Below are 13,076 nucleotides of genomic sequence, written 5' to 3' on the forward strand. Positions count from 1 at the left end.
AGAAGAGGGACAAAATATATTTGTGTAGGATATAAGATTAATATAATACAAACAGAAATTTATTATGTTTAAATTATTAATGACATCATTCAAGATGCTTCTATTCTTATTTTTTCTGCACTTGATAAAATATTCTCAGAGAAATGTTCGTATGTGTCACTATGATTATTTTTTCTTTTCCCTTATATTTGTTCTGACTTTTGCTTTATGTATCCATGTTTCCTTGTTATTAGGTGTCTGATGGTTTATGATGTCTATCTTCTTTGTGAACTATACCTTTTATCATTACAAATATTCACCTGTTTCATTTAAAAATAAATTTTAAAAAAGGGACAATCAGCCAGATGTTTACTCCTTCCCCTGACAGGCCTATGTCCATTCTCAGCTGAAAGTAGCTACTGATTCAAAGAACTTCACCCCTTACCCGCCTTTTAAGAATAAAAGGGTAAACACCTGGAGGGGGGAATGATAAGGACAGAATGAAGGGACAAGACAGGTGATTAAATAGTTAATCTCACTAGGGATTAGAAATAGAAATAGAAAATAGAAAAATATGGGAGACCTCTGTAAGTTAATTATTATTCAAGAAAGCAGGTTTGCTTAACCACAAAACCAAACAGCCTTGCTTAGCAACAGAAGCACAGGACATGCTCCCAAACAATAAACCAATGGTGGCATGAGGCACATATCTTGCCCAGTGAGCTAAGTAAGTTAATGATCCCTAGGATATGTTCTCTACACACATGAAAACAAATCTGTGGACCTAGCTTGATCACACATGGACAAGAAAACTCCTGTGCCCAATCTGGAGGAGGAGTTGATGATGAAAACATGACATCTATTCAAGAAAGACAAGTCTTCTCCCCCTCCTCACTTTTTCTTTGATTATGAAACTGTAGACCACTATGGTGAAAGCAATGGCACTCCACTCCAGTACTCTTGCCTGGAAAATCCCATGGGCGGAGGAGCCTGGTAGGCTGCAGTCCATGGGGTCGCGAAGAGTCGGACACGACTGAGCGACTTCACTTTCACTTTTCACTTTCATGCGTTGGAGAAGGAAATGGCAACCCACTCCAGTATTCTTGCCTGGAGAATCCCAGGGACGGGGGAGTCTGGTGGGCTGCCGTCTATGGGGTCGCACAGAGTCGGACACGACTGAAGCGACGCAGCAGCAGCAGCAGCAGCAGCAGCAGCAGCAGCAGCAGCAGCAGCAGCAGCAGCAGCAGCAGCAGCAGCAGCAGCAGCAGCAGCAGCAGCAGCAGCAGCAGCAGCAGCAGCAGCAGCAGCAGCAGCAGCAGCAGCAGCAGCAGCAGCAGCAGCAGCAGCAGACCACTAAGTTCTTAGAGCACAGCATTTTTCACCTGGGAGCTTGGAGGCCTCACAGGTGTGTCATTCTTTATAATTGATCACTTCTTATCTACTACTGCGCCCTTCTTGAATTCCTCTCTGCACTGAGTCATAAAGAACTATGGTACCAGCATTCTTCAGAGCCTCTGTGAAATGACACCAACCGGTTTCACTTACACTGTGTAATGCCAGTTACGTGTACACAGCATTTTGCTTTTAACTTCACACAAAATATAGTGATAATAAATGCCAATATCAACAATATGACTATTTTACAAAAGCTGGAGCTTTCAAAATAGAAGCCAGATAAAATTTATAATAGGGGCTTGAGAAAAAAAGACATACAACTTAACAATGTCAGATCATAAATGTTGCTACCGCTTAGAGAATGAGTTTTCGGGTCAACTGCTGAGCAACTGATAAGAATGTCCAAGTTAATCAGAATAGAGCCAAATCCCACAGCATGGGAAGTGGTCTGACTGTGATCAGATAGATTATATGCTGTTCTTAACAGTGGCAGTAGTTATCAATGAGCATTCACAAAGTGGCAGGTGCTCAGTTCAGCTCAGCTGTGTCCAACTCTCTGCAACCCCATGGCCTGCAGTACGCCAGGCTTCCCTGTCCATCACCAACTCTCAGAGCTTGCTCAAACGCATGTCCTCCCAAGATTTATAATGTTAACCCAACCAATTTCATCACAGGTCTTTGGTTCCCAAAGGATTCATGAAGGTGTCACTGTATTTTTGTGGTAACGGGGGTAGGAGAATGCCAAAGAATAGATAAGGCAGAGGAAACACAAATTTTTATCTGACAATACATCTTCTAAGTAGTTCATTTTTCAAAGTACAACTTCCAAAAGCAGTGCTTTATTTCCTTTAAATGTAAATCAAAATTGTATTAAAACAAACACCAGAAGAACTGGAGGGTATCCAAATTTCAGAACAAAGAAGTGAAATAATTTGTCCAAAGAAGCAGAACCCAGGTGTTCTAGCTCCCAAGCTTATATTCTTTCTGCTGCAGCAACTGCTAATTTTACAGCCAAATATGTGCAATTGCCTTTCTAGTCTAGGGAAATACAGATTTGCAAACGATGATTTTTTTCCCCACATGTGCTTTTTTCCCCCCAATTAAGTCAGTTCACTTTTTCATTCAAACACATTATCTCAACAACACACTTTCCACACACTAAAACCAAAGAAACTCTATTTTTAAGAACTTTATGGGAAGAAAAAAAAAAAGTGGTTGTAAATACTGTTAAACAAACTCAGCTGTGGGCTGCGGGTGTCAATATATTCAATAGAAACCTTACCTCTTACTTGATGCACAGGAATTAGCTTTCCAGCCAGCATATCATAGACATAAAGAATCTTGCTGTGAGTGCTCGTGGCTAAAACCTCTTCTCCATTAGCACTAAAACAAGCCTTAAAGATTGGAAACTTTTCCAAATAGATGCTCTGAATTTTAGGATTTGTTTTTCCATCAACCTATAAGGAATTATAAAATATTCCTTTTGATTATTTCCAAAGACCATGTATGCTGATTATAAACACTTTTCACTACAAGCCTCCACATACCTGAAATAGGGATACGGCATTATCTAGTCCAGCGACCATCACAACCTGTGCACGAGGATGGAACTGCACAGACGAGACCCGAGCAGTAGTAGGACGTTCAGCATTAGCATGCTGGCAGTTCTTCATCTGTGCAAAAATAAAGTTGAAATTTTATCAATTCAAATGGGTTAACATTATTTTCTTTAAAGCATGATGAAAAGACATTATAGTTTACAATGCAAAAGAAGGTACACTGGAATGAAAACCAGAAGACCACGGCTCTGTGACCAACTAGTATTCTAGAATAGTGTTTTACTATTCAATAATCCATTTTTACAATCTTTCAAAGCAGATTAAAGCGTTAAGGCTTGGAACTCTAGTACACAATCATTTCCCTAAGATATATCCATTTGAGTTAGGAGATTTTTACTTCCACGGAAATTTTACTTAAAACTCCTACTCTGGCATCGCTATAGTCATGGTACAAAATAAGAGGCAATGAATGGTCATTCCCAAGGTTCTATGGTTGGCATGTCCACTTAAGCAAACTCCAGGATAGTGACGGATGGGAAAACCCAGTGTGCTGCAGTTCGTAGGGTCACAAAGTCAGACATAACTTGGCAACTGAACAACAACAGTGGTTGGTATGGACTGGTAATGTTTTCCTCTCGGGGTATATGGTTGTTAGTTTGAAGTAATGATGATCTCATGTGTCATTTGGACTATTTTCACGCTTTTGTTTTGTTTTTACAGGCTTTTCCCTCTGCATTAAAAATGAAATTATATAAAACATCATAGTATCATACGATGTTCTGTTTTTTACTACATTTTCAAGAGGTGAATTCACTCTATGAGGAGCTAAATGAGTTACCTTCAGAGTAAGGATAGACAGAATCACTCTAATAATTTACCATGATAAGATCCTCTTTTCTCATATAATTCACATGTTACCAGTTTATAATGGGGAAAATTACATCAAAGAGAGAAGAGTTCATTTGACAGATATCTGAAGTAAGTGCTAGGTAAGTACTTGGTTACAACAATGAACAAGCGGGACACAGGAGTAAATTATAAGGTAACTAGAGTAAGCTACTTACAAAAAAAAAAGATTTAAAAAAGGTTTATTTGCTGTATCAAGTCTTAGTTGCAGCACACGGGGAATCTTTACTGCAACATGCAGTAGTTTTTGTTGCAGCAGTCTCTCTAGTTTCAATGGATGGGTGTAGCTGGGGGTAGTTGATCTGTGGTTCATGGGATCTCAGTTTCCTGACAAGGATCAAACCCAAGTCCTCTGCATTGGAAGGCAGATTCTTAACCACTGGACCACTAGGAAGTCTTGAGTAAGCCACTTTAGACAGGAAGGCCAGGAAAGACATTTTAGGGAATTATGTGAGCAGAAAGGTAAGAATGAGTTTGCCACTGGCTGTGCCTGAAAAACAGACAGAAGACTGAGCAAGAACAAAGGTTCAGAGGCAAGAAAGGACTCAGCAGGTGCAGAAAACAGAAACAAGGTCTGTGCGGCCTGAATAAGGAATAAGAGAAAAAGGGATGAGATGAAATTGACAACGTAAGCATTAAGTTAGATCCCAGGAAGAGGGTAGTGTAGACTATGATAAGAAAGCTTACAAAGAGCAATGAAAAGTGATAGGACATGACGCTTTATTTTTTAAAAGACCCTTCAGGCTACTGTAGGAAGAATGGTTGAGGAAGTGGAAGTGGAGAATCAAGCCATGAAATTGTTGCCATGCAGCACAAACCGGGCTGCTGTCAACAGAAAGGATGAGAAATGCAAAAGGAGGAATCAAGCAAGAATCATAAAAGACTCCTGGGAATGTAATTTAATGTCATCATTTTTGCAAAGGAAAAAAACACCTTACACAAATATTTATCAAGGAAAAAGACAGCAAGCACATTTAATCCCACAGATAACAGAAAGCCATAGGTCTGAAACTTAAAGTATATTGGATTTGAGGTAATTAGCTGGTTTGGCCCAATTTTACTGATTCTCACCTTTAAGATTCCTTTAGGAAGAGATGTAGATGTGGATATGAAATTCCCAGTCCTTTGCAACAAATCATCTTCATCCTCTTCACTTTCATCTAAGTCAAACAAATCCATAAGTTTATCTTTAGAATCAATGAGATAGCCATCACCTACCCCAAACACCTGTATTTCAAACTTCAACTCCTCTCCCATTCTCCCAACCTCAATCATCTTATTTAAGCTACAACTGGTAAAAGTGAAACAGAAAAATAAATTTGAAAGAGGAAATGACAAACACATCAATGTATATGTTTAAAAGCCTGACTCTGGAATGAAAGGCACACATTCACTACAGTGACTAAAACAACATGAAACAAAGATGAACTGAGTCAACATTTAAAGAGAAACTCATAATTGTGGCAAAACTGGCAACTGGATGAACAGCAGATCTAGCTTAACAATTCGCAAGAAAAAGAACTAGAACTTTTAGTTGATTGGACGATCACTGGTAGCAAACCATGTGTCAGAATTTCGAAGAGAGGTAATAGGCCTGCTTTTCCCCCGGAGATGACTGATGAGTCTAGTAAAGAAAGCTGAGAAGCTAAGCAGAGTGTTTAAGGTTAAGGGGGCAAAACCTAGCACCAGAAGCCCTCTAGGGTGCCTAAGGGATCTGATAAACTACCAGGCTCTGGAAGTGTTGTCACAAAAGGCAACACATAAAATTAAAGGTGAAATAAAAGAATCATAAGAAAATCTCCCAAGAACTGAAACCCAGCTTTAAAAACTCATACTGTCTCATTAGAATAAAACATTTTAGGACTGCTAGTACCCCTTGCCCAGCCACTTACCCAAAAACAACTACACAAATTCTCTAGAGAAATATATCATTGTCCTAGACCTCTAGTTAATCAATACTACTTTTCTTTAATTGGAGTATAATTGCTTTACCGTATTGTTAGTTTCTGCCATACAACGTGAATTGGCTATATATATGCTATATACATTCCCCCCTTTCAGAGCCTCCCTCCCATCCCCTCTCTCCAGGTCATTACAGAGCACCAAGCTGAGCTCCCTGTGCCATACAGAAGGTTCCCGCTAGCTATCTGTTTTACATGTTAGTCGCTCAGCTGTGTTCGGCTCTTTGTAACCCCATGGACTGTAGCCCACCAGGCTCCTCTGTTCATGGAAATCTCCAGGCAAGAATACTGGAGTGGGTAGCTAGTCCCTTCTCCAGGGGATCTTCCAGACCCAGTGATCAAACCTGTGTCTCCTGCATTGCAGGCAGATTCTTTACCACCCGAGCCACCAGGGAAGCCCCATTTCACACACAGTAATGTATACAAGTCAATGCTACTCTCTCAATTCATCCCATCTTCCCTTCCCCACATGTCCAAAAGTCTCTTCTCTACATCCACGTCTTCTATTCTGGCCCTGCAAATAGGTGCAGTACCATTTTTCTATTTCATACTATTTTTCATGTACAATGCCCACCACTCAATGAAACAGAACCAGGTCAATAATGGTAAGGTGAGTATAATTTGACTGAAAATCTAAGGAAAAACAAACAATCCTCACAGGAGATCTGGATAATGGAGTTATCAGACATTAAAAATTTAATTATGTTTAAAACCTATGGAAAAAGAGATCAGGTCTGTGGTTTCCAGAGATTGAAGAGGCAGAGTAACATAAGGGGAAATTGGATGAAGGCAGTCAAAAAGGAAGCTTTCAGTTATAAGATCAGTAAGTACTAGAGATATAATGTACAACGTGATAAATAAAATTCTGCCATATATTATATATCAAAGTTAAGATATAAATCTTAAGATGTCTCATCACATCTTAAAAATATTTCTTTTCTATAACTTTTTATCTATATGAGATGACGGATGTTCACATAAACTTATTTTGACGATCATTTCATGATGTCTGTAAGTCAAATCATTACACTGTACACCTTAAACTTATACAGTGTTGTATGTCAATTATCTCAATAAAACTGTAAGGAAAAGAAAAATTAAAACTTCATTTTTAACATATTTAATGTATTTGAAAGACACATTTTACATATTTGAAAGACAAGACTCAGAAGTAAGCTAGAAAACTAGATGACTAAAAAAAAGAACCAGGCACTTCTCTGGCAGTCCAGCGGTTAAGATTTTGCCTTCTAATGCAGGGGGTAAGGGTTTAATCCTTGGTTAGGGAGCAAAGATCCCACATGCCTCTAGGCCAAAAAACCAAAACACAAGCAGAAACAAAACTGTAACAATTTCAGTAAAGACTTAAAAAACAAAACAAAATCTCAGACTATCATAAAAAAAAAAGAAGAACCAAATAGAAATTCTAGAACTGAAAAACACAGTAATGAAAATTTAACACCCCAGAGGATGGTTTTAACAGGTTATCAAAATTACATGAAGAGAGAATTAGTGGTCTAGAAAAAGGATCAGAAAAAATTATCCAGACTAAAGCACAGAAAACAAAAAGAAAATACAGAAAAGAATAGTCTACAGCCATACCACCCTGAATGCATCCAATCATCAGAAAAGAACACACAGAATGTTTAAAAAATTTTTTAACATAAATGTAATTGGTATCCAAGAAAGAAAGAAAGAACAGAACAAAAACAATTTGAAGAGATAACAGGCAAGAATTTCCAAAACTTAGAAAAGACATCTAGCCAGATTCAAGAGTACCTGTGAAGACCAAGAATACAAAGCAATCTAAAAAGATTGGGGGGAGGGGTAGATAAATTGACAAAACAGCAACAATAAAACAACTACAATATTAAGGAATTATTACTGATTACTGCAAGCATATCAGTTCAGCTCAGTCGCCCAGTCATGTCCAACTCTTTGCAAACCCACGGACTGCAGCATGCCAGGCTTCCCTGTCTATCAACAACTCCCTGAGCTTGCTCAAACTCATGTCCATTGAGTCAGTGATGCCATTCAACTATCTCATCCTCTGAAGTCCCCTTCTCCTCCTGCCTTCGATCTTTTCCCAGCATTAGGGTCTTTTCCAAGGAGTCAGTTCTTTGCATCAGGTGGCCAAAGTATTGGACCTTCAGCATCAGTCCTTCCAAAGAATACTCAGGACTGCTTTCCTTTAGGATGGACTGGTCGGATCTCCTTGCAGTCCAAGGGACTCTCAAGAGTCTTCTCCAACACCACAGATCAAAACCATCAATTACTTCAGCACTCAGCTTTCTTTATCATCCAACTCTCACATCCATACATGACGACTGGAAAAACCATAGCTATGACTAGACAGACCTTTGTCAGCAAAGTAATGTCTCTGCTTTTTAATATGCTGTCTAGGTTTGTCATAATTATTCTTCCAAGGAGCAAGCATCTTTTAATTTCATGGCTGCAGTCACCATATGCAGTGATTTTGGAGCCCCCCAAAATAGTCTGTCACTGTTTCCCCATCTATTTGCCATGAGGTGATGGGACCAGATGCCATGATCTTCACATTTTGAATGTTGAGTTTTAAGCCAGCTTTTTCACTCTCCTCTTTCACTTTCATCAAGTGGTTCTTTAGTTCCTCTTCACCTTCTACCATTAAGGGTGGTGTCATCTGCACTTCTGAGATTATTGATATTTCTCCTAGCAATCTTGATTCCAGCTTATGCTTCATCCAGTGCTGCATGAAGTACTCTGCATATGAATTAAATAAGCAAGGTGACAATATACAGCCTTGATGTACTCCTTTCCCAATTTGGAACTAGTCTGTTGTTCCATGTCTAGTTCTAACTGCTGCTTCTTGACCTGCATACAGATTTCACAGGAGGCAGGTAAGGTGGTCTGATATTTCTATGTGTTTAAGAATTTTCCAGTTTGCTGTGACCCACATAGTCAAAGACTTTAGTGCAGTTGATGAAGCAGATGTTTCTCCAGAATTCTCTTGCTTTTTCTATGATCCAACGGATCACAACAGCATTACAGTTATGTTTAAAGCAGGGCGGGGGAAAGCGGTATTTCTCTTTTAATCTAGAAATTTCCCTGGCAGTCCAGGAGTTAAGATTCCACACATTCACTTCAGGGTGTACAGGTCTAATCCCTGGTCAGGGCACTTACATAACAGTGAGCCAAAAAAGGTAATTCAGAAAAAACAAAAAATAACCTTAAAAAAAACAACAATCTATCTAGTATTTATACATAAAAATAACAAATGGTGGGACTTCCCTGGTGGTCTAGTAGTTAAGAATCTGCCTTAAGGGGACAGAGTTAAGTGGTTAAAAATCTCAAGGGACATGAGTTCGATCCTTGGTCTGGGAAGACCCCTCATGCCATGGGGCATCTAAACCCATGTGATGGAATTCCTGAGCCCACACACTCTAGGGTCTGCACACTGCAACTAGAAAAAAGCCCACACACAGCAATGAAGACCTAGCATAGCCAAAAATTAACTAATTAATTTTTTAAAATAACTGTGAGATTAAAACTGTGAAGCTAGGTTATTATAGTCACCACTCTGACAATAAGTATACTTTGGACAAATCACTTGTATCTTTTTGAACCTTACTCTTGTCATCTGTCCAATAAAGGTATTAGACTTCAGTATCCCAGATAGTAATAGACTGGCTAACCGCTGACCTAATTCATTTCCCTTTTCTCCTTGGCACAAAGACATACTCTATTTCCTGGTATTCCATGCAGTTAAGTGTGGTCTCATGACTGAGTTCTGGCCAAAAAAATGTGGGTAAAAGTATCATGTACCACTTCCAGGACAGGTTTTATTAACCTCCCTTGGTGAGCCTCTCTCACTTCTCCTATAAGTCAACTGGTAGTCGTCAATAGCTTCGGCAACTTTGGAAGGCCCAGAATGAGATGGCAGAATCTCTAAGAATTTGGGACCCTGAAGTAGAACATGACCTCACCACCCTAATTGTATGCATAGAAAAAAAATTCTACCTGATTAAGCCACTGGGATCTGGGAGATTTTCTGCTTCAGTGCTAGCATAAAACCTTATTTATAATTACATGGATCTAAAATAGAGTATTCTATGAATGCAGTATTCTAAAATGGATAATAAAATTGTATTTCATCCAGGAAGGTAAACTGGTGACCAAAGTTTGTAATTATGTCATGTTAAAAAAAAAGTGATGACAAGATGATTAACATACCCCCCCCCAAAAAAAAATACTTGGAAAAATATTTCTCAAATAACAGAACAGTTTCATATGAAAGAGAGATAAGATTATATCTCTTCAAAATGTAGGACTAGAGAGTAGCAAGATTAAATTTCAAAATAGTAAAAAATTACAACAATTAGTTCTTAAAGAGGAAAAGAATAAGAAACAGCCAAATAAAGAGCACAACATTATTTGAAATATTTAAGCAGAGGTTAAGTTATCATCTAGCAGCTGTTGTGGAAAAGTTTCCTGCAGTGGATAAAGTCAGGTTACATCACTAAGATTCCCTCAACCTCTAAAAGTATCTAGTAGGAAACCAGAAGGTAAGTTTCTACTTATTAACTGATTGACTTTCTATCAGAAATGTATAAAACTGGTTCCTTGTAAGGGCTCCCTATACTTGAATACCAGGACTGACATGGGTTGGGAGAAGGGAGGGAGAGGTGATGACGATAATCAAATAGAAACTCATCAGATATCAAAGATGCTAAGAAAGGAGCTCCTGTATTACAATGAAAGGATACACTGCAGAATCCCTCAAGGATTTCAAAGGTCAACCTCAAGTCTAAAATTTGTAACTCCAAAAACTCGTATCAGGTCTTGGCCAAACCATAGCATCTAAACTCAAAGATCTTAACGGGAGAAAGTTTTGGTACAAGTCAAACTTAAAATCCGGAGTTGAAAAATTGGTTTTTAGGAAGTGTGTAATCATCTGGGCCTGACCTGACAGGTGCTCCTTAGCAAAACATTCCATTTCCTAGTGGATAGCTAGATCAGTTGCTCAAGTCTTTGGAAGGGGCTCTGAATCAAGAAATAACACTACTCTTTATTTTTTTACTTAATCCTATGTCATAATGTAACATAGTTCTGTTGAAGAAAACAAAATAAAATTCATCCATTATTGCCTTTACAAGTAAAGAATATGCTACTAAGTCTTACATTATTGTAAAAGCATTTCCCTCAGAGAAATGGTAGACTTCAAAACCAGGTAGTTAAAAAAAAAGACATTTCAAACATTAATGAGTCTCATGAGAAACCTCAAATAATAACAGAACAACATTAGGAATCTATTTTCCAATTTAAACAGAGGTGTCAACACTCACCATCTGAAGGTGTTTTCCATTTATTGGCCTCTGCCCAGGCAGGTACTCCCCCCATAGCATGCTGAAATCTAAGCAAAAACATAAAATTTTGCAGGGACCACTGTATTTATACTTTGGTACATTTAAAGAATATAGGTCAGGACATAAATAGAATCTCTTCCAAAGAAGTTTTTATCTTGAAGAACAGAAGGGCTAGTCACACAGGATATTCCCAACCTGCCTAAATTGATAACCATCTAAACTAGTCCTGGATACAGGAAACCTGTATACATATTTGTTGTTACTAATTACATTTGCTGTTGCCTTATTTGTACATATAGACACACCAGATTTGGTGATTAAGTAAAAAAATAGTTATCTCTTTGTGGTTATAAATCAATGCTAACAGAATACACAATAGAATACTAGAACATGTCTGAAAGAAAATGACCAGACTGGTAAAATAAACAAACCTTCATTGTATATCCTTTGACTAAAATGGGAGCACTTCGCCCTGGAAAAAGTAACCTCCAAGAGAAGCATGCTAGTTACATTCTGGTATGTTGAAGCCTGCAAAAATCATTCTAATTGTTTAAAACAGAATCATAGACAAGTCCACCAAACTAAGCCCACTGGACAAAATGTATGAAACTATTTTCAAAAGTTGGACAAAAGGCACATAGGACTATGATCCCTAAGAGAAGAGAAATAACAAGGGGAGCCATGTCGTTACTGGGATTTTCCCCTCAAGGCATTTTTATAAGACCCTGACACAGAGACAAGGGGAAAATGATCAGACTTGAAAGAAGCTGAGACAACAGGAATTTGAGGGGCAATCAACTATAGGAGAGGAAGAGAATGAGCTCCAGACATTTGCACAGGGGGTCCACAGACACTTCTCAATACTAAGCTACACACTCACAGAATAAAATTCCATGAGGTCAAGCAAGGAACTACTAGACGGATCTAAGTTGCACAGAACCAAAGTTCAGACATTTGAGTTCAACCGGTCACAGGAAGGGTCCTTTATGAACACTCAGAGCATTCAGCAGAGATCCCAGGAAGGTCACATCTTAATAGGGCTAAACCAGCCTAGAACAAATGCTACTCTAATAGAAGAAATCTCTAGAAACAAGTCTTGAAAGGATCAAAGTGATTTCCAAGTCATTTAACTGCCTCCCAAGGCAAAGTTAAACACACACTGAAAACAAAAAACAAAATCCAGGCACTGAACAAGATCCACACTGCCCAGAATACAATCAAAATTATTCTATTTACAAAGAAGCAGAAAAATATGAACCATAACCAGAAAAAAAAAAAAAAGGCAGTCAACAGAAATGAAAGACCTGGCAGGATTAGCACTCAAGGACTTGAAAGTAACTAATACACATAAAAACGAATGAAACTGTGCCATTTGCAGAAATGTGGATGAGTCTACAGACTGTCACAAAGTGAGCTGAGTCAGAGAAAACCAAATATCATGTAATATTGCTTATATGTGGAATCTAGAAAAATGATACAGATGAACTTATCAGCAAAGCAGAGAGAGACACAGATGTAGAGAACAAGTGTATGGTATGGATGGGGGCGGGGGGAGGATGAACTGGGAGACTGGGATTGACATATATACACTATGTATAAAATAGATAACTAGTGAGAACCTAACACACAGCACAGGACAGTCCACTCAATGCTTTGTGGTACCTAAACGGGAAGGAAATCCAAAAAAGAGGGGATCTATGTACACGTATAGCTGATTCACTTTGCTGTACAGCAGAAACACAACATTGTAGAGCAACTCCAATAAAAATTAATAAAAAATAAAACAGCTAATACAAATATATTCAAGTATTTAAAGGATGTATGAACATAATAAAAGGAAAAACAGCAACGAAATAGAACAAAACAAAAGGTCTAGTTGAAAACATCTTCTCAAGCTGGAAAATATCTGAAATAACAAATTCACTAAATGGGTT

The 13,076-nt window shown here is 38.3% G+C and overlaps 1 protein-coding gene across 1 annotated transcript in view; it reads right to left on the reverse strand.

The window, feature by feature from the left end:
• Positions 1–13,076, reverse strand: part of UTP18 (UTP18 small subunit processome component) — a 55,728-nt gene that overhangs the window by 36,568 nt on the left and 6,084 nt on the right. The window contains exons 4-7 of the mRNA XM_069603646.1: positions 11,122–11,189; positions 4,911–4,999; positions 2,922–3,047; positions 2,657–2,831 (exon numbers count right to left, since the gene is read on the reverse strand). Of these exons, the coding sequence (XP_069459747.1) occupies positions 2,657–2,831; positions 2,922–3,047; positions 4,911–4,999; positions 11,122–11,189 (458 nt within the window). The remainder of the gene's footprint in view (positions 1–2,656; positions 2,832–2,921; positions 3,048–4,910; positions 5,000–11,121; positions 11,190–13,076) is intronic.

Source organism: Ovis canadensis, chromosome 11, assembly GCF_042477335.2.
Source record: "Ovis canadensis isolate MfBH-ARS-UI-01 breed Bighorn chromosome 11, ARS-UI_OviCan_v2, whole genome shotgun sequence".
NCBI lineage: Eukaryota > Metazoa > Chordata > Mammalia > Artiodactyla > Bovidae > Ovis > Ovis canadensis.